This window comes from Schistocerca nitens, chromosome 9 (assembly GCF_023898315.1).
Source record: "Schistocerca nitens isolate TAMUIC-IGC-003100 chromosome 9, iqSchNite1.1, whole genome shotgun sequence".
In the NCBI taxonomy this organism is placed as follows: domain Eukaryota; kingdom Metazoa; phylum Arthropoda; class Insecta; order Orthoptera; family Acrididae; genus Schistocerca; species Schistocerca nitens.
The window spans coordinates 368,436,017-368,460,668 of NC_064622.1; the positions used below are offsets into that span (position 1 = coordinate 368,436,017).

The 24,652-nt window shown below is 40.5% G+C and overlaps 1 protein-coding gene across 1 annotated transcript; it reads right to left on the reverse strand.

Moving 5' to 3' along the window:
• Nucleotides 1–366: 366 nt before the first annotated feature.
• On the reverse strand, nt 367–24,652 carry LOC126203178 (uncharacterized). The gene is made up of 2 exons (XM_049937419.1): nt 24,107–24,652; nt 367–534 (listed from the first exon to the last, which is right to left on the reverse strand). The coding sequence occupies exon 1, from the start codon at nt 24,613–24,615 to the stop codon at nt 24,109–24,111; it is 507 nt and encodes a 168-aa protein (XP_049793376.1). The 5' UTR covers nt 24,616–24,652; the 3' UTR covers nt 367–534; nt 24,107–24,108.

Below are 24,652 nucleotides of genomic sequence, written 5' to 3' on the forward strand. Positions count from 1 at the left end.
ATTGTACTGATCAAAGAGTGGTACGATCTTCACACTAGTATAAGGAGCATTCTCAACAATGTGCCTGATGTCATCCTCTGTCAAAGATTTACTTGAGTACTTTACTAAACTCCTTTGGAAATGCAATGATTTATGCAGGATGGAGTTCAGCACCACAGATTTCATGCTGCTCCAGACTTCACACTTGTGACATTGGCAGTTGAACAAATTTCTGTAGTCTTTGGGTGCAGTAATACATCATTCACTACAGGATTTTAATGAAAATTTTGTTTATTACCAGTAATTAATGCTAAACTAAGAATAAGACACAATGAATAAAGGAGAGAAACAAGTAGTAGGTTGCATGAATGAAGAACCAGAAGCTGCTATATTTAAAAATTTTTATTGGACCAGGGCAATTGTTAGTAAAATTCTTCTTTTATTTCCATATTTGTAACTTTATTTCTATGTTTGTACATTTCATATTGTCACCTTTTGTGAATTGGCTGTCTCTCTTGCTGTTGCTTCACAAATGTCAATTATGTGCCAGGTGTGCTGGAACAAACAGAATAAGAAATTAAATTGCAACAACAAAAACAGAGAAAATGAGTACATGATGATGTTTGAAGGATTTCTGTACAAGTATAAAGACATAAAATTATGAAAAAATAATACATACAAAATGACTAAGAGTACCTCAATATCATCCTAAACATGTGGGCAAAATTGTTCCTGGCAATAATGACTCCTAACAGGTATCCGGCTTTAGTTATTGTCTCCACTTTTTCAGACACACAAGTGATGGAGAGGTAAAGGTTGTTGGTTAAGAGCTACATTGTTTTGGTTTGGAAAAATGGAACCTTTTTGATGGAAACCATAATTATTCAGGGCAGGAATATGGCAACAGAGAAAACTTACCCTGGCACAGGCAGGTGAAGTTACATGTTGCACACTGGGACACACAACGTTTTGGGGAGGAATGTGACAGATATGGAGATATAAGGAAGATGGTAGTTGGTGGGAGGGGGAAGACAGAATACAGTGAGACTACTGAGAAAACAATCTGCATTAGTGCCCATACAAGGGCAAGCAGAATATTTTTCAAATTAGCACTACTGGCACCAAAAAAATTTTCTGTGTTGATACACACTGCAGAATAGCATGTGACAAGTGTAATCTTGATCTGTTGAATAATTTTGTTTCTACATACATTCTGTAACTGTTTATATGGCTTTTGAAACTTATGATGTTGGACATGTTTCAAGGAATCTGACCCTCTATTGTCAAAGAGTTTAAAAATTGTGTGCTGAATTCAAACATGCCATGCTTCTCCTGAATATGATTCACATTATTGATGTCCCATACTTGCAACCACAAATGAAAATATGAAAAAGTGCTCAATATGGTAATTGATGATCAAGTTGAATGAAATTTAGCATATATGTAAAGAGAGAATATTGTACATTTTACATTAAGTATTAAAAATAAGAAAATTTTGAGTAAAGTAGGTGTCACACATACCAGATATTGATGGAAAACCAGTGTGTAAAATTATTTCTCAACAATATTAAGGCTATTTTAAAAATCATCCAACTAATTTTGTGCATTGACTTATTATTGTGGATGACCTGATACCAGAAGCAAAATAGTAATCAAAGCAGTGGATGGAAGTTGCTGGCCTTGTATGAAAGTCGATTTGCTATGCCAGGAAGCTTATGCCTGCTGTTTTCTGAGGTGTAAATAAGATTCTTGTTGTTGATTACATCACAAAGACTGAAACAATAACTGTCAAATACTGTGTAACTCTTCTGTGCCAAGTGAATGAAGAAATTCAGAAAAAGACATCTGGATTGTAGGAGGAAAAAGAAAAAAATTATTCAGAGCAATGCACATACCTGCAAATACACTTTGATAATGGAAAACCTAATTGATTTGAAGAATGAATTGTCAGAACAGCAGTGATATTAATATTTCACAGTAAAGAACTTGTATTCATTACTTTATATAGGGTGTTTGGATATTCCCATTACATACTTCTAGGATTTGTAGAGGGGAGTGAGTACATAGTATTTTGAATAGGAAGGGCAATTTGTCAACACTGTAATCTCATTTTTGACAAGTATCTCCATTTAATTTGTATTCAGAATTTTGTTTCAGAGGTCATGGGGTTCTGTCTCTATTTTAGGACACAATTTTTACTATTCAATTGCAGCTCGAATAACTGTCAATATAACAGAAACTGTCTAACATATGACAGCTGTTAGCACTCCACATTAGCAGGTTGTTATCCGTTGTGATAATTTGGAAAAGTGATTCATTACTACCTCTGGACCAACTGGAATGGCACAGTGCACAGAAGAACAAGTCCATTCAGTCTATGTTGAATGATTTTGTTAGTTATTAGATAGGTTTTTAAATGTTTAAAGTTTAAAATTGCATTAGTGGTATTGCTGTTGAAACTGGGATGGTGACTAGAATTTGGAGCGAAGTTATAATATCAGGGGAAAAAAATTAACTGCATATTTCTGATGCTGTCTAATCATTTTTTGCTCTTGTTCTTTGTTCATGAATTTTTGTTGCCAAACGAAAAATTATCCAGCTGCAGATGAAGGTTCTAGTGACATCGATTGATTTTTGACAGTCTCCAGTCCATCTTAGGTACTGAAATTTCTGCATTTCCTCAGAATTATGCTCTGAAGAGATTTAATTTAATATTTATATATCTCAAACCTGTCACAGAGCTAGTTTCTTGTGTGATGTAACAGAGGTAAGGCTACGTTTCTTCTGTAAATATCCTCATGACTGCTAGCAGGAATATTGTTTCCATATTTCATTGTAGGCTCAGACCTCAGTACTGTGATTGTTATCTCAGCTTCTTCTTTTGAGGCCTAGATAATGTTCTGGGGAAAACAAACCAGAGAGCATGTTTTATTTTCAGAAAACTTGGAAAATTCAAGAGGTCTACTAAAGAGACTGCCTATACTGCAGTTGTTTGTCCTCTTCTGGAATACTGCTGCGTGATATGGGATTTGTACTAGATAGGATTGACAGAGGATATAGAAAAAGTTCAAAGAAGGGCAGCTCATTTTGTATTACTTCAAAATAGGGAAGAGAATGTCACGGCTATGATACTTGAATTGTGCAGGCAATCATTAAAACAAAGGTGTTTTTCGTTACGGCTTCATTTTTTCCACAAAATTTCAATCACCAATTTTCTCCTCCAAATATGAAAATGTTTTGATGGCATCCATCCATGTAGGGAAGAATGATAATCATAATAAAAGTAAGAGAAATTGGAGCTAACATGGAAAAATTTAAGTGTTTGTTTTTCCCACGTGCTGTTGGAGAGTAGAACAGTAGAGGAATAGTCCGGAGATTGTACAATGAACCCATTGCCCAGCACTTAATTGTAAATTGCAATGCAGTCATGAAGATGTAGACTAAAAAGAGATTTTTGAATTCTCTGTCACTGTCCCATACCTCTTATTCTAAGACACTGGACACATTGACATCATACACTAATCAGTCAGAACATTATGACCACCTACATAATAGCAGGTATGTCCACTTTTGGCACGGATAACAGCAGTAATGTGTCATGATATGAAAGCAATGAGGCCCTGGTAGATAGTTGGAGGGAGTTGGCACCATATTTGCACATACAGGTTACCTAATTTCCATAAATTCTGGGGAGGGTGGCTGACGAGCTCTGCCGGCATGTTCAATCATGTCCCAGATGTGTTCAACTGAGTTCAGATCTGGCAAGTTGGGAGGCCAGCACATCAATTGGAACTTGCCACTGTGTTTCTCAAATCACTATGTAACACTCCTGGCCTTGTGACAGGCACATTACCTTGCTGAAAAATGCCACTGCCATTGGGAAATTTGATCGTCATGAAAGGGTGTACATGGTCTGCAGCCAGTGTACGATGCTCCTTGGACATCATGGTATCTTGCACAAGCTCCACTCAACCCATGTATGCCCAAGTGAATGTTCCCAAGGGCTTGATGGAGCAGCCGCCATCTTGTCTCTGTCCCACAGTACAGGTGTCAAGGATCTGTTTCCCTGGAAAATAACAGATTCACGCCCTCCCACTGTCATGATGAAGAAGGTATTGGGATTCATCATACCATGCAATGCTCTGTTACTGTATCAACATGTAGTGCCGATGGTCATGTGCCCATTTCAGTTGACACACTTGTACTCTGCTCAGCTTAAAGTCTAATGATAGTTCTGCACAGTTCCCCACCTGTCCATTTTTACCAATCTGCCCAGTGTATGACATCTGACATCAGTAATGAAGGGTGGCCGCCCAACTCCATGACATCTGGACATTGTTTCAACTTAGTTTTGGCATGAGTTGAAGACACTGATTACAGCACTCCTTGAACAACCAGTAAGTTGTGCACTTTCTGAAATGCTCAAGCCAAGCATCTGGGCCACCACAATCTGCCCTCAGACAAACTCAGATAGATTGTGCACCTTCCTCAATCTACACATGAACAGCACACTCACCAATACTACAAGCACTGTGCATGATTCTACTTAGCAGTCATTTCTTACAAGATGACACTACTATTATGTAGATGGGTTTATATTGATAGTAGGTCAGAGTACATAATGTTCTGGCTGATCAATGAATTTTAATTGAGCAACAAGATCACAGTAAACACCATGAAGCATTTTGGAAAGAGAAATGTTTGAAGAGAAGATTACTTCCAGTCGTACAGGAAAAACAATGAACCAGCTATAAGTGCCTCCATGTGACAACTGGTATGCTCAAGATCCATTAAAATTTTTTTTTGAACAGTTTCTTTGCTAGCACACGATTCTAAGAGCTGCGGAGATTGCACTGTGTGCCAACTGTGTCAACATTCATTAAAAGTTATCCATGGTCAGTACAAAATTCAACTGCACCAACCTCTGCTAAAGTTAAACATGGGAGCTGATTGTGGCTGAAGTTGACCGAGGTCGAAGGCTCATTTATCTTGAATTGATGGCTGTTAAAATAAAGTAAACATGTATCATATTAAGATAGTTGTGCATTTTGACATTTTAGAGAGCATATAAGATTACGAAAAGTTATTTCTTGGCCAGCCGGGGTGGCCGAACGGTGCTAGGCGCTACAGTCTGGAACCGCGCGACCGCTACAGTCGCAGGTTCGAATCCTGCCTCAGGCATGGATGTGTGTGATGTCCTCAGGTTAGTTAGGTTTAAGTACTTCTAAGTTCCAGGGGACTGACGACCTCAGATGTTAAGTCCCATAGTGCTCAGGGCCATTTGAGCCATTTGTTATTTCTTGACCATATAAACTGTCACTGCAACCATATTGGTATACTTGTGATACAAGGAAGTCCTTTTGAAGAGTATGGGGCAGGAAATCTTAAGAGCGATTCCATCTTTCAGAAGAAAAGTGTGGGGGTTATTAGGTCAGATCAACGAGAGATTGGAATTTCCCACTTATCAGAGTAACCTTGTCTCACACAAGAACAGACTGCTAATGACAATAAAGGCATGTGCAGCTGGTGCATTAAATTTAGTTATTAATGGCACTGCTAATGTACATAGTAGAACAGTGCAAAGAATTATCAGTGATGTGTCAGAGAACATAGCAGCAACATCTCCTCAAAACATAAAGTTTCCTTCTCGAGCAGAATTACGCCCCTTGATAGGTGATTTCTGCATACTTGATGGGTTTTGTGGAGTCATTGGTACAGTAGATTTTACTCGCATAAGGATTCAGTCTTTTGGGGGATATAATGTAGAACTTCCCTGCGAGAGAAATCCATACTTTTAATTTAGCTGCCAAACCATCAGTTACCACAATTTAATGAAATGGGATATCTACATCCATAATGCGCAAGCCACCTGACGGTGTGTGGCGGAGACTCAGATGGCCTTGCTATGTGAACCGCACTACAATATTTCAAAACAGTTTGAAAATGGCAAAATACCAATAGGTCACTTACTAGGGTATAGTGGCTACATATGCAGACCATGCCTATTGACACCACTTTCAAATACACAAAGTGAATCACAACACCAACACAACAGTTATCATGTTAGAACAAGGAACACTGTGGAGAGACACTATGGTTAGTGAAATAGGATGTATCCCATTTTACCCATGTGAATGAGGCGCAGTCCATAAAAAATGATGGCAATTATAGTGAGTATGGCTATCTTGCATAATATTGCAAGAAATATGACCAAAGAAGAACACCAGAAGATCCACAAATTGTGCAGCTGCTGAGGCTGTTATGAAGTGAGAGAGGTCCCAACATTGATGGTAATGAACCAATATCTCACTGTCAAAAAATGTACTGTGAGGACACCTTGTCAGGATGAGTAGTTCATCACACTATAATTAATGAACATCTTCACTGAGGTACGTATTACTTAATCCATATAAAAGACATAATTATTTTTTTATTATTATTATCATGCACAAATAACAAAATACTGAAGCAGAAGCTGACTGCAAGTGTAAATTTCACAGTCAATAAATTTATTTATAATGATGTAGGAAAAACTATTGAATAATTAAATTAGTCATAGTGATGTGAGATAAAAAGATGCTACGTATTAACTGCATTTTTTTTTTTCATTTCTAGAATTTGATTTTTTTCTTTTAGTACAAAAGTTTCAATTTTTTTATTCACATTTCATTCCAATGTTGTGATCTCAATGTGTGATGTTTTGATCTCATCATGTGTAGCTGCTCCTGGAGTATCTCTATTCCTTTTTGCAACATATTTTGCAATTAAGATTATGATGATGATGATGATGATCCTTTCGGTTTGGGGGCATTCTTCACTGATTTCATCTGGATGGCATTGATTGTGGGAGGGGTTGTTCAGGAGCTTCCATAACAATATCTAGTGGATGAACATTTATCTGCTGCTTGAATTGATTTCTGTACCTGGATTGGGGATACTGCTGGCATTGACAACTGCTTTGTCTTCAAGCACACCTACATTCAAATACAAACAACACCGTATTGTGTATCTAAATCAAATGGGTTACAAAGCAGCTTCAATGAGGACCCAGCTATTTATAGCAGCTTTGACTTGTGTGGAATGTTTTCAATACTGCCTTCACCCCCTACTGCCTTGTACATTTCTACCTTCTCCTCCACCAAGTCCTTCTGCAGCCTTCTCTTCACGTTTTTGTAACAGGTTTGTAGCATTTCTGGAGTTATTTTCATTACACCTGAAATGAATTCATTTTGTAGCTGTTTTTATCATTTTTGTGATCTCTGTATCTTGAATTGTTTTTGCAACATGAATCTAAGCACATTTGTAAATAGTGTTTTCATTTACTTTAGTAACAGAAGTTTATTACTTTAGGAATCAAAGAAAATGTAATCCTCCATGGAATGGAATTAAACTGTGTTACTACAGGGTGACAGTTATTGAACGATGTGAAATAAAATCATCGTAACTTCTGAATGGTTTGTGTTAGGATGTTCAAACTGCATGGTTGGCCCCAGGGTATGATGGGAATTAGTATGGTTTGGTTTAGTGACAAAGCCCACTTTCATTTGGATGGGTTTGTCAATAAGCAAAATTAGCGCGTTTGAGGGACTGACAATGCGCATTTTACAATCAAAAAGTCTCTTCACTCTCAACTTGTGATTGTGTGTTGTGCAATGTCCTGTCATGGAAGAATCAGCATGTTATTCCTCGGTGGTGTGGTGACTACCCAACAGAGTGTGAAAGTTTTGGAAGATGATTTCATACTCATTATCCCTGATTTTGACAAGATGTGGTTCATGCTCAACCCCAATGAACCAGGAGAGTGTTTGAGGTCCTGGAGGAGTGCTTTGGGAACTGCTTTCTGGTTCTGGGGTACCCAGAGGCCACTGGCATGGGCCTCGATTGCAGGATCGATGCTCTGACACTTCAATGGGTCATGCAGAATTTCGCTCTTTGTCTGTGCATGGATGCATATCGAATGTGTCATAACCTAAATCTGAATATCTGTAGTGATATTTACATGTTGAATAAAGTGTGTGCACATCGTAGTTTGTAACTAATTCCCCCCCCCTCCCCCCTCCCCCCCCCTCACCCCCCCCCCTCCCACCCGCACGCAGTTCAATAATTGTCACCCTGTATATTTGACCATACTTCCAGTTTCTCCCTAATACTACACCCATCTTTTTGCTGATTTCAAACTGCAGTTGATCAGCTCTAAAAGGATATCAGTTTAAAATTTTGAGAAATTTTATGTCATTTTCTTGCTTTTTCACAGTGCAGCAACAATACCTGAGTTATGATAATGCACATAAGTACTGCAGACACTGATTATCATTCTCTTTGCATGTACAGTGGCCACTTTCCTTTGTAACACCTGGAGTGAACTGCAGTCAAATTGCCAGTTAGCTTAACACATTTTGCCAACTGGTATTTAACGTTGCACTCAGAGACAACTTAATCATGAATAAGCTTTAACCATGCTTGCTTTGTAGTCAATGTTAGTGCAGTTGGCCCTGTGACAGAAAACCTAGAATTGCCTAATATTTATAAAGCCACCTAGTTTCACACATTTCCGAAAGTGTTGAGTATCTGGCCACCAGTAATAAATCTTTAGCAGGTAGTTTCAGAACAGCGTTATGTTTAGCTGAGCTCTAAGAACTTTCTGATGCTTTATACTGCCCCTATCCAGTCCCTGATAGTCTGCAGAGAACACAAATCAGTTAAGCCTAGGTGTAGAGAGAGGGTGCTGCAATATATATAAGCAGCCATTGGGTATTTGTTTCTAATGAAAGCTTGTGGTCACTGCTGCTGCTCCATTGTACCCCTGACCAATCAAAAATATACAGTTAACACTGATTAATTTCAAATTGGATAATATTAAGCTTGACAGACCATGCTCTGTTAAGTGACACCACATATTTCTATTGTCTGGTGTTGAATACCAGTACCATCACATTCTTAGGACCACTTCAAAGATTTCTTTGTAAAACCAAATCACCAGCTTAAGCTTTCGAGAGAACAAAAATTCCCATCATTTAACTGACTGTCATCAGACATTAAATTTCCATGGTTGTGTTTGCTGAGAAGAGCTAATTCCTCTTGGCTACACAGAACTGCAGTTTTCAGAATTGATAGAACTTTCCTGTAGTTAACATCTTGATGATATTCTCATTTTTCCATTGATGCACAACAGATTTTTCCTTTGCTTCTGCTATTTCCAAAGAACTATCAGTGGATTCAACATATTTTAGATGATTTATTGTCTTTGAATGACCAGAAAAATCTTCTGGAGGTTTGTACCAGTTAGTGTATGGCAGTATTAGTAAAAGACCCAAGTTTCAAAGTCCACTATTCCCCTGGGCCAGTTCAAGAACGTTTTCTCACAAGTGCAACATATTTTAAATTTAAATCCAGTGATCATGGAACTGGATTTGTTTCTTTTAAAGTAAGTACTATATACATTCCTCTGCAATAGAAAATAAATTCCTGAATCTTACTCCAGCACTACATATTAAAAGAAGAAACAGTTTAGTTTTATTTGAGTTAATTCCAGACATCTTTAAAAGCTTTTAGTGTGAGCAGAAAGAACTTGACCGGTTGCATTGTTGTAGCTAGTATAAAATTGCAAATTATTTCACTTTCCACTGGAAAAAAGGGGGACAGAAATATAAAAAAATATCATCCAATTTTATGTTAACAAGTTAAATATAAGATACTGTTTAACTGCAGAAGTTGGGAATGATATGTCAAGAAAATTATAACATGTTATGTGCTGAAGTGGTATTGTATTTCTAATTAACGTAAGCCTTGAGTGAAATATGAGTCCAATTATAGATGAGGACATATTCAAGAAGTTTACATTTGAAACATTTTTATAGTTGACATGTGGAATAATCGGATCTACTGCCAGATGTTTGTGTCGCTCTGGCACAATATTTCGGCCACGTAACTCGTTGCCTTCTTCAGGTGCTACCTGAGACTGGAGGATCTTGTCCAGTATTTATGCCCAGAGGGCGCTGGGCGCTCTGTTTGACGTTCGCGCCCGCCTGGCGCTGCTTGGAAGGTGGTGTCTCTTCCCCAATGTTCCCTCGGACGTCCGCGCCCGACTTGGTCGCCATCTGTGGCAGCTCTCAGGCCCGTCCTGTGTCAGGTGCTCTCATTACCAACACTGGTTGCGTATAGTCTGGGTATTTTGCGCTCCATTTAAAACGAAAGCCAGTTTTCAGTATCTCGACGTTTATGAAGTGTTTCTCCTGAACTTTTCGTTAGTCGTATAGTGACATAATTTTGCAGGTTCATTCAGTGATACACGAGGATACTGTCTGCAAAATGTGTTGCGAATAGAGTTGATAGTAAAGAAGTAATAAATTAAAATAACTTGCCTGATGCAATAGTTTTGCTAAGTGAACAGCGAAAATGTAGTAAACGATTAACTTTCTTCCCTTTCGTCGTTTTGTGGGGAGTCTCGGCGAGCGAAAGTTTCTCAAAGGTTTTAAATAATGTGTAAAGTTTGCTGCAAGTCACTATTTGCTCCCATTCTTAAATGCTGGATGAATACAATGTATGTAGGTATTTGCGCGACTTGAGTTTTCTGCCCAAGACGTACGAGTTCTGTTCGAAAAATTTCGCAACGTTCGTAATTGCAGGCCAATAGTGTGTTGGAGCTAAATGCTGTTGCCATTCCTGGATAGGCCTGTGTTTAATGTGTAATTGATGGAAGTTTCATTGTTGTATGTCTGTGCTGCTTTGAGTAGAACGTTGCACAGTTTGCGAGTTTCGAGGTGGCAGAGTTAGAGGATCAACGCGTCTTCATTAAATTTTTCGTGAAATTCCTCCTACGGTGAGGAGTGCTTAAGCTGTACTCCCTATTACGAATGGTTCACACTGTTTGAAAATGGCCGGACGAAAGTTAAAGATGACCCTCTTTCAGGACGCCCTTCGACGTCTACCGACGACGCCCATGTTAGGAACGTCAACAAAATTGTGCGTGCCAATTGAAGACTGACTGTCCGAGAGACTGCAGAAGAATGTAACCTTTCAATTGGATCATGTCATGGAATCCTCACACAGCATCTTGGAATACATCGTATAGCCACCAAGTTCCTCCCACGGCTCATGAGTCAAGACCAGAAAGATCTTCGCCTCGCAATCTGTGAAGAGCTTTTGGATCGAGCATATTTCTTAAGAGAATGGCGATGAGGCGTGTGTCTATGGTTATGATGTTGAGACCAAGGTTCAATCTTTACAAAGGTGCAGGAAAGGTTCTCCAAGGCCAAAATGAAGCTCGTCAGGTCAGGTCAAATGTCAAAATCATGCTGATAGTTTTCTTCGAGTTTGAAGGATTAGTTCATCATAAATTCGTGCCACAGGGACAAACTGTTAATCGATGGTACTACCAGGACATGTTGCGACGCCCGTGAGAAAATATGAGAAGGAAACGGCCTGAAATGTGGCGAAACAATTCATGACTCTTGCATCACGATAACGACTCGCACACTCATCCCTGTTGCTGCGTGACTACGGCACAAAAAGCGAAATCACTGTGCTGCCTCATCCTCTGTACTCTCCAGACCTGGTCCCTGTGGACTTCTTTTATTTCCAAAGGTGAAAATCGCGTTGAAAGGACGAAGATTTGCAACGACAGACGAGATAAAAGAAAATTCGCAGACGGCGCTTTGAACTATCCAGTAAGAGGCGTGCCAAGACTGCTTCCGGAAGTGGATACGGCGTTGGGAGCGGCGTATCAGTTGTGGAGGAGAGTATTTCGAGGAAGATAATGCACATTAAGTGAAAGATAAGAGTAGAAAAATTTTGTGGACAAAGTTCCAGAATTTTTTGAACAGATCTCGAGTAGACCTACTCAGTTTCTGTCATACTTGTCTTTCTGTGTTAAACCTTTAACATAAGATTATATCTCTTACTGAGTAGATCATGACAGCATTTTAAATTTTTAAATTTGATCAATAATTAAATGAAATATTGAAAATATGATTTTTGTTGCTCTTCTGAGCCGTTAGATAAGCAACCATGAGCTGTGTTACCGTGTAATAATATAGATATTCCGTTTATGACAAGATCGTTAGAGATGAAAGAAAAACTCAGATAGGACAGAGATGGAAAATGATATCATCTGTATTCTTTTAAATGGAATCAGTTGAGTGTTCACCTCAATCAATTTGTGGAAATCACACAAAAGCCAAATCTGGATGGCTGGACTATGATCTAAGCCCTGCTATTCCTGCATGCTTGTCCACACTAATTTAATCACGGCGCAACCTCGCTCAGTTTATGGAGGTGGACTACTGAAAAGTTGAAGCTTTGAGATGGTCAGTGAGGTGTGTCATGCGGAGCGACTGATAACGCATTGCCCCGAAAAACGTTGAGTACCATACAAGTATAGCTTGCACCATCAGTGTTCATTCCTACAGAGGCGTTACCAGTGTATTAGAAATTGTGTTTGAACACATTGTTCTTTAATATTGTACGTAGGCTACATCAGTGATACAGGATTGTAGTTCCTCACATCTGTTCTGTTGTCTTTCCAGGAAAGTGGAGCAATCACCACTCTTTCCTCGCCACAAGAGACTTTCTAGTACTCCAGAGACCTTGGATAAATGGCTGTTGTAACTAACGCCAGTTCTGTTCCGTAAATGATATAAATCTAAGAGGTATTCAGTTAGGTCCAGTGGCACAGTCGTCATTAAACTACTTTTCTTCCTATCCATCATTACTAATATCTAATTCTGTCGTTTTTAACTTGCCTACTGATAAAAAGTAGTGAATACATCGAAAGAAAGAATTCGAAATATCAACCTTCCTACCATTTACTTTTTACTCTAGGTATCACTACCTCGAACGTGACAGAGAACACTTTTCGTAACATTTTATCAGGTACCTCTGCATTCCATTCACAGGTGGATCGTGGAAAGAATAATAATTGCTTATATACCTCTGTGCGAGTTGTTCTTTTAATTCCGTCTTAACTGTCAACTGAACAGACTATATTTAACTTAACAGACGATATATTAGCATCAGTAAATAAAAAATAACTACCATATTTTGTGACCTGATTCAGGCTTCCGAATGTGTGACTTGTGGTACCCTAATGCATAAGAAAAATATTAAGAAACAGTAAGATACGGCAAGTTCATGATTTTCATTTTGTCTGAATGACGAAAGCGATGTGTAGCAGTTCCACGTCAGTCACGTAATAATATGTGCTCACAATCTGAAGCAATCAGACACAATGTATCTCAACGTTTGATTTTGGGTCCTCTGATATTTTTATTGTATTTAAATCATCTTGAATTTTTCAGTTTGGAAGATGAAAATTTTATACTTTTTGGAAGGATACGAGTATAGGAATAAAACATAATAGTACCAGTCTCCTTACCGCAAAAAGCAGATAATGAAATGTTAAAAAATATCAACAGATGCTTCAAGGCAAATGGATTATCACTGAATTTCGACAACACTCAGTACATACAGCTCAATACTTGTCACAGAAGCCTACAAGCTATAAAATATGTAACTCAAATAGGTTTCAAAAACGATGGAATACAGGAAGTAGGAAGTGTTCAGTTTTTAGGACTGCAGATAGATCACAACCTCAAATGGGAAACGCAATGCCTAGAATTAATGAAGCGCCTGGCGTCAGGTATGTTTTGCAGTACGCATGTTTACGATACTTTAAAATTCTGCATATTTTCACTTACTAATGAGTTATGGAATCAATTTCTGGACAGATTCAAATTACAGGGACAGTATTTTCAAAATACAGGAGCGTGTTATATGAATTATATCTGCTGCTAATTCTAGAACACCTTGCAGAGATTTCTTTAAACAGACTGAGTATTTTGATAACTAATTGAAAATAATTCATTAATATCTTTTTTCATTATCAGTCTTTCTCCTTTCATAAATTTAATAAGAAATTTAATAAATAATAAATTTAATAAGAAGCACAACGATAAACAACCCCTACAAAGATTTCAAGAAGTTGATATTAACGCAAAAAGGAGTAATGTTCATAGATACACGCGTATTAAAACAACCAATCAGAGCGCATTAAACTGCATGTAGAGAATGTGGTGGAATTTGAGTTACAGAACTTCCTGCTGGGTGACTCCTACTCTACCTTCACAGAATCTCTTAAAACTAATGTCTGAGGTTATTTTGTAATTGACATTGGCAGTGTGGTACAGTAACGTAAAGTAGTTTCTCTGTGTTATACTTAAAATTAAATTAAATGTACGCCTCTGCCTTCTTTCCACATCGCAGATACAACTCTCCGTGAGATCTGTGGAATACTGCTATTGCAATTATCAGTCTCTGCAGAAGCAGTGTGTAAGTGATGAAGAATATTCCCCCTTTCACCATGAATACAGGTTCTTGTAACTTTCTAAGTAAATTTTGGCGAGTGGTTATAGATTTCTCTTCGAGTGTCAGTTATTTGAAATTTTTCAGTATTTCCGTTACTCTGACTCGCGGTGAAACAGTAGCCTACGACCAGGTGCCCCGTCATTCTTCGTGTAAGCTCGATATCCCCAGATATTCCGACGTGACATCGATCGTACATCTTTAACAAGTACTTGAAGTAGCGCCGTCTTCCGTGTGGGGCATGTAGGGATAACCCGCGTATTGACAGATGATGTCGTCCCATTACACCAAATAACAAAAGGGCTTAACTTGCTGTTTTTTTTAAATCACTCCTTTTTTATCTTTCGGTCGATAAGTTTGTTCTGAAATTGACTGAAAGCGTTGCTCTTATCTTTGTTTTCGCTCGACTTTTAGGCTTTCGTTCCTCAATCGATCAGAACGGAACGTTTATAGGATCACTTTGTTATCCGTCTGTCTATCCGTATGTCTGTTAATACCCTTTTTTCTCAGAAACGGGTAGAGGCATCAAGTTGAAATTTATGTTAAATGCAAAGGTCGGCAATCAATTGCTGGCGAAAAAAATTTAAACTTCTAAGTCAATGAAATCAAAAGATGTCACATACACTATATGATCAAAAGTGTCCGGACACATGGCTGAAAATGACTTATAAGTTCGTGGCGCCCTCCGTCCGTAATTCTGGAATTCAGTGTGGTGTTGGCCCACCCTTAGCCTTGATGAAAGCTTCCAATCTCGCAAGCATACCTTCAATCAGGTGCTGGAAGGTTTCTTGGGGAATGGCAGCCCATTCGTCACGGAGTGCTGCACTGAGGAGAGCTATCGATGTCGGTCGGTGACGACTGGCACGAAGTCGGCGTTCCAAAACGCCCCAGAGGTGTTCTATAGGATTCAGGTCAGGACTCTGTGCAGGCCAGTCCATTACAGGAATATTATTATCGTGTAGCCACTCTGCCACAGGCCGGACATTACGAACAGATGCTCAATCATGTTGAAAGATGCAATCGCCACCCCCGAATTGCTCTTCAACAGTGGGAAGCAAGAAGGTGCTTAAAACATCAATGTAGGCCTGCGCTGCGATAGTGCCACGCAAAACAACGAGGGGTGCAAGCCCCCTCCATGAAAAACACGACTACAACGTAAGACCACCGCTTCCGAATTTTACTGTTGGCACTACACACGCTGGCAGTACGCTCATTACACCAAGCGAGGCGCCGTTTGGCATTTACCGGCGTGATATGTGGCTTATGTGCAGCCGCTCGACCATGAAATCCAAGTTTTCTCACCCCCCATCTACCTGTTGTAGTACTTGCAATGGATTCTGATGCAGTGTGGAATTCCTGTGTGATGGTCTGGATAGATGTCTGCCTATTACACATTACGACCCTCTTCAACTGTCCGCGATCTCTGTCAGTCAACAGACGAGGTCGGCCTGTACGCTTTTGTGCTGTACGTGTCCCTTCACGTTTCCATTTCACTATCACATCGGAAACGGTGGACCTAGGGATGTTTAGGAGTGTGGAAATCTCGCGTACAGACGTATGACACAAGTGACACCCAATCACCTGACCACGTTCAAAGTCCGTAAGTTCTGTGGAGCGCCCCATTCTGTTCTCTACTACTAATGACTACTGAGGTCACTCATATGGAGTAACTGGCAGTAGGTGGCAGCACAATGCACCTAATATGAAAAACATATGTTTTGGGGGTGTCCCGATACTTTTGATCACAGAGTGTATTTTGGTACTCGAAACTCACTCACTAAAACCTATAGATGAACAATGTATAGTCTACACATAATTAAGTTTCTCCGGAACCCTGATAGCGTGAGGACTATTCTCATTTGTCCGGCTTTTTTCTTTACTACCACTTCATTTCCAGAACAAATGGGAGGCCGGCAGCAGAATGTAACTACTCTTCTGCCATAGATTTTTAAAGTACATTGTAGTTAACAACAAATTTTAAAATGCTAAAGAGTATATATTTTTGATGAGGAAATTTAATACACTTAATTTGCTCTGTTCGATTTTTTTTTTTTTTTTTTTTTTTAGTGTAGTAAGGCTGGATTGTTATGAGTATCCGAAATTGTGATCTCTACTGTCCTAGTCTCTCCGTAAAAATAATTATTAAATAATGGTGTATCTTTCCCAAACCCTATTTGCGGAAATTATTGGAGAGAGCATATCTGTATACTGATGGTAAGTTCCAGAGGGCGACGTGATATTACGCGAACTTCATGTTCAGTCTCGAAGTTGTGGTGTTTCGCCTATAGTAACGTGATCAAGAATGTTTTTAAACTGCCTATTTGCTAACACGCTTTCGATCCTGAATGCTTCTACAATTATTAAACTCTCTGGCTCAGGTGAGATCACCCGCAACAGGGGCCTAATATTAAATCCACATAGCAGGCGCAATGTATATTTACTTATAATTGTCCATAGTTGAGCCTTATATTCACATGACTGCGTTTTAAGGTGGCCTTCCTCCCTATGTGGAATCAGAAGTCCAAGTTCTCTCACAGTACTTATAAATTCCAAAACTATGACTTTCAGTTATGCAAATATTAAAAATAAATAAAAGATTGCACTGTAAATTAGTCTTGAAGCCAATATTCACACTTCCTCACTTTCATATAACCAACTACAACCTACGAATGAAAACGAAGGTAACTGCTGTAATGAATTTCAGATATATTCTTCAAGTAAATATTATACTCATTAAGCCTCGTATTTCCCTATTTATTTTTTAAATATTTCAATCAGTGTTAACTTTGAATATAAGAAAGAGCTTGGCTTCGCGCAACAAAAAGGTATTACGTCAGTCGTTCAGTTATACAAAGGCAAGACTGGTGTTACAGAGTTTCAGCAGCAATGACGTCCGGGGGCTCCATGGTGGCTGTACAATATTTTCGCCACACATGCAGTCTGGCCGGGGTACTTTATCTCCCCCAGTGCCACTGGATTCTGGATGGCGTCGCAAATATTCTCCCTAAAACATTTTTATGACGGATTAGCACAAGACAGGCCCCATACTTGGGTGACTTCATCCGGTCGCTCAGCAGTGTTTTCCACACATTCTCCTATCCTCATTGTTTACACAGAGGTGACAAAAGTCTTCGGATAGCGAGCGATATGCACTTATACAGATGGCGTCAGTATAGCTTATACAGGGTATAAAAGGGCATTGCATTGGCGAAGCTGTCATTTGTACCCACGTGATTCATGTGAAAAGGTTTCCGACGTCATTGTGGCTGCTCGACGGGAATTAACAGTCTTTGAACGCGGAATCGTGTCAAGAGTGTGCCGAGAACACCAAATTTCAGGCATTACCTCTCACCTCGCACAACGCAGTGCCGATGACTTTCACTTAACGACCGAGAGCAGCGACGTTCGTGTTGAGTTGTCCGTGGTAACAGACAACTAACATTGTGCGAAATAACTGCAGAAACCAATGTGAGACGTAAGGCGAACATATGCATTAGGACAGTGCGGCGAAATTTGGCATTGATGGGCTACGGCAGCGACGATCGACGAGAGTGCCTTTGCTAACTGCACGACATCGCCTGCAGCGCCTCTCCCGGACTCGTGATCGTATCAGTTGGCCCCTAGACGACTGGAAAACCAGGGCCTTGGTAGATGATTCCCAGTTTCAGTTGGTAAGAGCTGATTATAGTGTTCGACTGTGGGGATCGAATGTGGTGCAGACCCCACGCAGCCTGCCGTTGTGGCCGAGCAGCTCTAGGCCCTTCAGTCCGGAACCGCGCTGTTACTACGGTCGCAGGTTCGAATCCGCCTCGGGCATGGATGTGTGTACTGTCCTTAGGTTTAAGTAGTTCTAAGTCTAGGGGACTGATGACCTCAGATGTTAAGTCCCATAGTGCTCAGAGCCATTTGACCCATTTTTAGAGACCCTACGAAGCCATTGGCCCATGTTGGCAACAAGGCACTGTGCAGTCTCGTGACGGCTCCATGACAGTATGGGCTGTGTTTATATGCATCATTCACTGGAAATGGTTATATTCGGCTACTTGGAGACCATATGCAGCCATTCATAGACTTCATGTTTCCAGACAGCTATGGAATTTTTATGGCTGACAATGCGGCGCTGTCATTCACTATTGATTTGAAGAACATTCTCTACATTCCCAGTGAATATTTTGGCCATGTTGATTGCCCGATGTGAATCTCATCGAACATTTACGAACACAATCGAGGAGTCAGTTCCTGCACAATCCTGCACCGGCAACACTTTCGCAATTATGGACCACTATAGAGACAGCATGGCTCATTGTTTCTGCAGGGGACTTCTAACAACTTGTTTAGTTCATGCCACGTCGAGCTGCCACACTACGCCGGGAAAATGGACGTATGATGCCATATTATCGGGTATCCCATGACTTTTGTCACCTCAGTATATCAGAGGAGTAGAATTAACGAACTGTAGATCGTCACAGACGGACCGTTACAAAGTGCAACGCGTTGGATATGGACGCTAGCGGTTGTTTGGGGTGGCACTGAGATCACAGAAATAAAAGAGGAAGCGTAGATTGATGAAGGAGCTATTATAAGAAGAGGGGAAGATACAGATATCAAATTAACTAACAAGAAAACATCACCTACTTGACCTCTTATTTTAAGGAGAAAAAAGGCACACTCGCAAGATATCAGCCCCGGCACTCGATCCCGATGGAAAATTTGGTTCAAAATTGTGGTAGTAATCAGTTATGACCTTCTAAAAGTACAGCTTTTAAACGGTGGTTGTCTGTTACTAGCTCTGCCCCACTGCAGCCGCCTAATGCCTGTGCGTGTAGTACCACATAGTGGAATGTGTAAGAGCTTTGTGAAACACAGCTTAACGTTGGTAATATGCTTTGCTGACTATCCTGTAGCTACTGCCTGAGATCTCCTTGCTTTGGACACTTTCATGTTGTGACTCAGAAATGCAGTGAAAATGAATGAAACGAATTAGTGTGTCGTTAAAAAAGCAACGTAACTCTATTTCAGTTATTAACATCGCTGCTGTGCCTTATTTTCTTTGGTTTTTAAAGCTGGCACCGCTAAAGTGAAGTACGCTTACAGGAGATGTGCTCTGCTACAGTGTCATTGGCATAGTTATATTGTGAATCGAAAATAATCAACTTCATTTCTTAATAATTTTTCAGTTGCCTAAGTTTATGAGAGGCAACCGGTGCGCGCTAATGTTAAAAAGGTGTACTTTCAGGTAATCACTGCGTGGTTTCAGAATTATGGCCCAAATTTCCGTGCGGGATCGATTACTGGGGTTGATATCTTGCAAGAGTACTTTTCTCTCCATAAAACATCAGTACAATTTGATGAGATTTCCTTGAGGATTAGTGAGCCAAATGATTATCGGAACTTTCTCAGGATAGGCGCTTGATTATTTGATGTACGTTTGCAAACAGTTACATCAATAATTAAGAAAAACTACACTCATTTGCGAGACATTGTCCTTGCAGCTCAACATCTTCCTATAATTCGTTCGTAATGGATCAAACTTCTTTATTGCTTCCAGATGTATTTATCTATACGTGGAAAACAACTGATCTTATTGCTCGGTTTTCTTCTAACGTTTACTATGTTCATTTAGTTTTCCCACACGCTAAGTCTGGGAAACCTCTATACACTTCCAATAATTCTAAAGCGAACGTGTGCTTAGCTGACTTCAAAGCTATTCCACAATTCGATTTACACAACACAGCACATCGCGCAAAACAAACTGTTTGGGATAAGCAACTGCGCAGACAAAGATATACAGAATTAGGCAAAGAGCATACAGTGCAAACAGTTTGTACAATAAAAAGCTAATTTCGCTAGATTCGTTAACATACAGGATGAAAAGGAACTCCACCGACAAACTTTCAGAGGTTGTTCTGATGTACCTTCCGAGTATTTCAGTGTAAGTTATTCATGACCTGCAGCTCGTTACACAATAATAATGTAACTATGATTTATTCAGTTTGTTACCCAAATTACAGCACTGAAAGACCTGAGTCGAAACAAGGCCCCGGGCGTAGACAACATTCCATTACAACTACTGACAGCCATGGGTGAGCCAGCCCTGACAAAAGTCTACCACCTGGTGAGAAAGATGTATGAGACAGGTACGATACCCTCAGACTTCCAGAAAAATATAATAATTCCAATCCCAAAGAAAGCAGGTGTTGACCGATGTGAAAATTACCGAACTATCAGTTTAATAAGTGACGCTTGCAAAATACTCACGCGAACTCTTTACAGATGAATGGAAAACTGGTAGACGCCAACTTCGGAGAAGATCAGTTTGGATTCCATAGAAATGTTGGAACCAGTGAGGCAATACTGACCCTACGACTTATCTTAGATTAAGGAAAGGCAAACCTACGTTTCTAGCATTTGTAGACTTGGAGAAAGCTTTTGACAATGTTGACTGGAATACTCTCTTTCAAATTCTGAAGGTGGAAGGGATAAAATACAGGGAGCGAAGAGCTATTTACAATTTGTACAGAAACCAGATGGCAGTTATAAGAGTCGAGGGACATCAAAGGGAAGCAGTGGTTGGGAAGGGAGTGAGACAGGGTTGTAGCTTCTCCCCGATGTTATTCAATCTCTATATTGAGCAAGCAGTGAAGGAATCAAAAGAAAAATTCGGAGTAGGTATTAAAATCCATGGAGAAGAAAGAAAAACTTTGAGGTTCGCCGATGACATTGTAATTCTGTCAGAGACAGCAAAGGACTTGGAAGAGCAGCTGAACGGACTGGACAGTGTCCTGAAAGGAGGATATAAGATGAACATCAACAAAAACAAAACGAGGATAATGGAATGTAGTCGAATTAAGTCGGGTGATGCTGAGGAAATTAGATTAGGAAATGAGATACTTAAAGTAGTAAAGGAGTTTTGCTATTTGGGGAGCAAAGTAATTGATGATGGTCGAAGTAGAGAGGATATAAAACGTAGACTGGCAATGGCAAGGAAAGCGTTTCTGAAGAAGACAAATTTGTTAACATCGGGTATAGATTTAAGTGTCAGGAAGTCGTTTCTGAAAGTATATGTATGGAGTGTAGCCATGTATGGAAGTGAAACATGGACAATAACTAGTTTGGACAAGAAGAGAATAGAAGCTTTCGAAATGTGGTGCTACAGAAGAATACTGAAAATTAGATGGGTAGATCACATAACTAATGAGGAAGTACTGAATAGGATTGGGGAGAAGAGAAGTTTGTGGCACAACTTGACTAGAAGAAGGAATCGGTTGGTAGGACATGTTCTGAGGCATCAAGGGATCACCAATTTGGTATTGGAGGGCAGCGTGGAGGGTAAAAATCGTAGAGGGAGACCAAGAGATGAATACATGAAACAGATACAGAAGGATGTAGGTTGCAGTAGGTACTGGGAGATGAAGCAACTTGCACAGGATAGAGTAGCATGGAGAGCTGCATCAAACCAGTCTCAGGACTGAAGACCACTACAACAACAACCCAAATTACCTTTTATTTGAGAAAATACTTTCACAAGACTGAAAAAGTCTGTAATGTGTAAGCGCCGAAACGTACAGCACAAAACACAGAATTTGTATTTCTTTGTAAACAGCAGGTACCGTGAGCGAATGGAAACGATGTGCGCAGCGCATACCGGCGACATTCGTACTCTGTGTACGGGTTTCAGTGCAATATAGATACAAAGCTAAAAAGCATTTGCTGTTGGTTGTCATATTGCCATGCTACAATGAAATCCAGAGTTTGTCGTACACTTTTACCAATAGCCTGTATATGTAATCTCCAAAACGTACAACATAAAACACAGGATTTGGATACCCATTGGTGACTATGTACAACTGAGGTGGTTGGCATCGCTGTATTACTCTGTGGCAAGCCGCCGGAGACCGTGGATCTCTTATACGAGGATGAGTCAATAAATAAGTCGCAAACGCCAGAATACGACAAATCGTTTTAAATTTTGCGCCTATACCTATCTAAAAGGTGGCAGCACATGTAGCGTGGAAGACAGCCGATACACAGTATTCCGCGGCCAATGATCAATGATCTGCAATTAGATCAAGATTGCAGGTGCGCTATGAGTGTGTACCCGGAAAGAACAACGCCACTTTTGTGAGCGGACGGACTGTCCACACAGCATGTCCGTAGCTAAATTCGTCCGGTGTACTATTACAACACCATCTCTCAATTTTGTTCAGCTGGATACAGGAATTCAACAAAGGACAAAAAAATTACACACAAGGATCGTCTTGCCCGCCCTGTGATGGCACATTGTTTCCTTGTCTGGGGGTATTTCGCTACGTCCACGACACATCGGTGTTGTGGGTTGCAGAAGTGCCAGGAACCAAATAAACTTATTATATCACGACGGGTCACTCGTTAGATGCGAACTCCGTGCTGCAGGTATTTAACGCTTTGTCGAGCGATGAAATAAGTATTTAAGTTTACAAGGAGAGTGTGCTGAAAAAAAAAAGATAAATTTTAGGCTGGTACAGGATGCTCTGACGTCTCCATCCCAATTTGCGACTTCTTTATTGTCTCACCGCCGGACTAATGCAGGGTCAACCAGAAGACAAACTTTCAGAGATTGTTCAGGGATACTTCCGAAGTATTTTTGAATAAGGGATCCACGATCTCTGATGGATAGTTACCGAGTAATAATGTAATTATGATTTATTTGGTTTTGTTGCAGCAATCACCAATGTCTCTGTGAAAATACCTTCACGAGAGTAAAACGTACATCACACAACACACGATACACAGCAATGAAATAACCTTCATATGCAAATGTACTGCAGTGTGGTTGCCGTCGCTGCAGAAACAGCTCGGCGTAGGGTCGTTGTGCCGCTCTTCCATTACGTTCAGTGGATTCCTACAAGAGGTGCATATCGGACAACTCTTTATCGGTAAACCTATCCACAGTACTGCTGTGTATAACAGTTAACAAGTAACTGACACTACCGAAAAACAAACCTAGCAATACTGAATGGAAACTTGAGCACAATGAGTTAAAGAGGGCATTACTGTTATCGACAACAGATACCGTGAGCGGATTACCAGCGCATACGTCGACATTTTCGCTGTTGTTCACTATTTCAGTGCAATACAGTTACAAAGCTAACTGACGCAAGAAACCAAACAAAATGCAATAGCTCTGTAACGAGCTGCCAGAGTCCGTGGATCCCTTATGCCAAAATACTTAGAAGATATATGGTGTCTTCTGTCGGAAATGTCCGACAGACCAGACACCCCTCAGACATACACATTCTTGTAAGAGCGCGACGGCTCCTTGACGTTTATTTCAGTGCGGCTCCACTAATATCGTCCGAAGCCCTACGGAAATTAGTAATTTGCTAGAAGGGATTAATGGACGAGGGATGCTGCATTGCAGAGTGCGATAAGTTGGAAATTTGAGTCGGTCATGGACCGTGTCCGGATGGCTGAAGCGGTTAAGACAACCGCTCGTTAGAAGCGATAAATTCAGGTTCAAGTCCTGGCCCAGCACAAATTTTCAACTCTCGCACGGCATTACCACAATGCCCTGTGTGGCTGAAAGTCACGAATTCCCACCCATCCTTTCTCTTTCTTTCCCCATTCTCTATTTTATACAAATGTAATCAGAAAGTGGAGTTGTGGTCCACCCTGCATATTGCACAGCATTCAGTCTAATCCACACACGGTCAGTAATTTTGCACAATACTAAATATTGCACAACGTTATCGTTAGTGTAGGGACAGCCCTAGCCTGAGCCGATACTCACCACTAGGGTTGTAAATCATCCTCAGATTCCTCAGACCGAGCTTCATGTATATAGCTCCGTCTGTCGGGGTTGGTTAACCACCACTCTGGTATGGAGGCACGCCTCGACGTGTCTGAGATGTCCGCATCATCAGGAGGTACCGGATACTCGCCGTCGGCGGGCTGTTCCAGAGGTGGCTCCGCTGGACGGATGTTGTCCTCATGATCGGGGCCGTAGACGAAATTCGTCTTCTTCAACAGCGGCTCCTCCACTTCATCCTTCGTGTCCAGCGGATTTCCTGCAGCCTCTTGGTACGCCGCGAACTTGGCGCCTTCTGTCCTGTCTGGTACGCCGACGTAGACTATTTCTCTGTTCGCGTTGACGGGATCTCCGAGTTGGGAGAGGCCTGTCTCCCTCTCAAAGTCCTCGAAGGACCCTTGTCGGCTCTTGGTCCATGGCAGACGGAACTGATCGCTGGGGCCGATCGCAGAAAGGCAGAGAGCGCAGACGAGTGCTACGGCCGGCTGCATGTCTAGCACGTTGCCGGGTCTCGACTCACGGCAGAGC

What these genes read in the sequence shown, in the direction of transcription:
- LOC126203178 (XM_049937419.1), bottom strand. Translation starts at nt 24,615, where the DNA reads ATGCAGCCGGCCGTAGCACTCGTCTGCGCTCTCTGCCTTTCTGCGATC.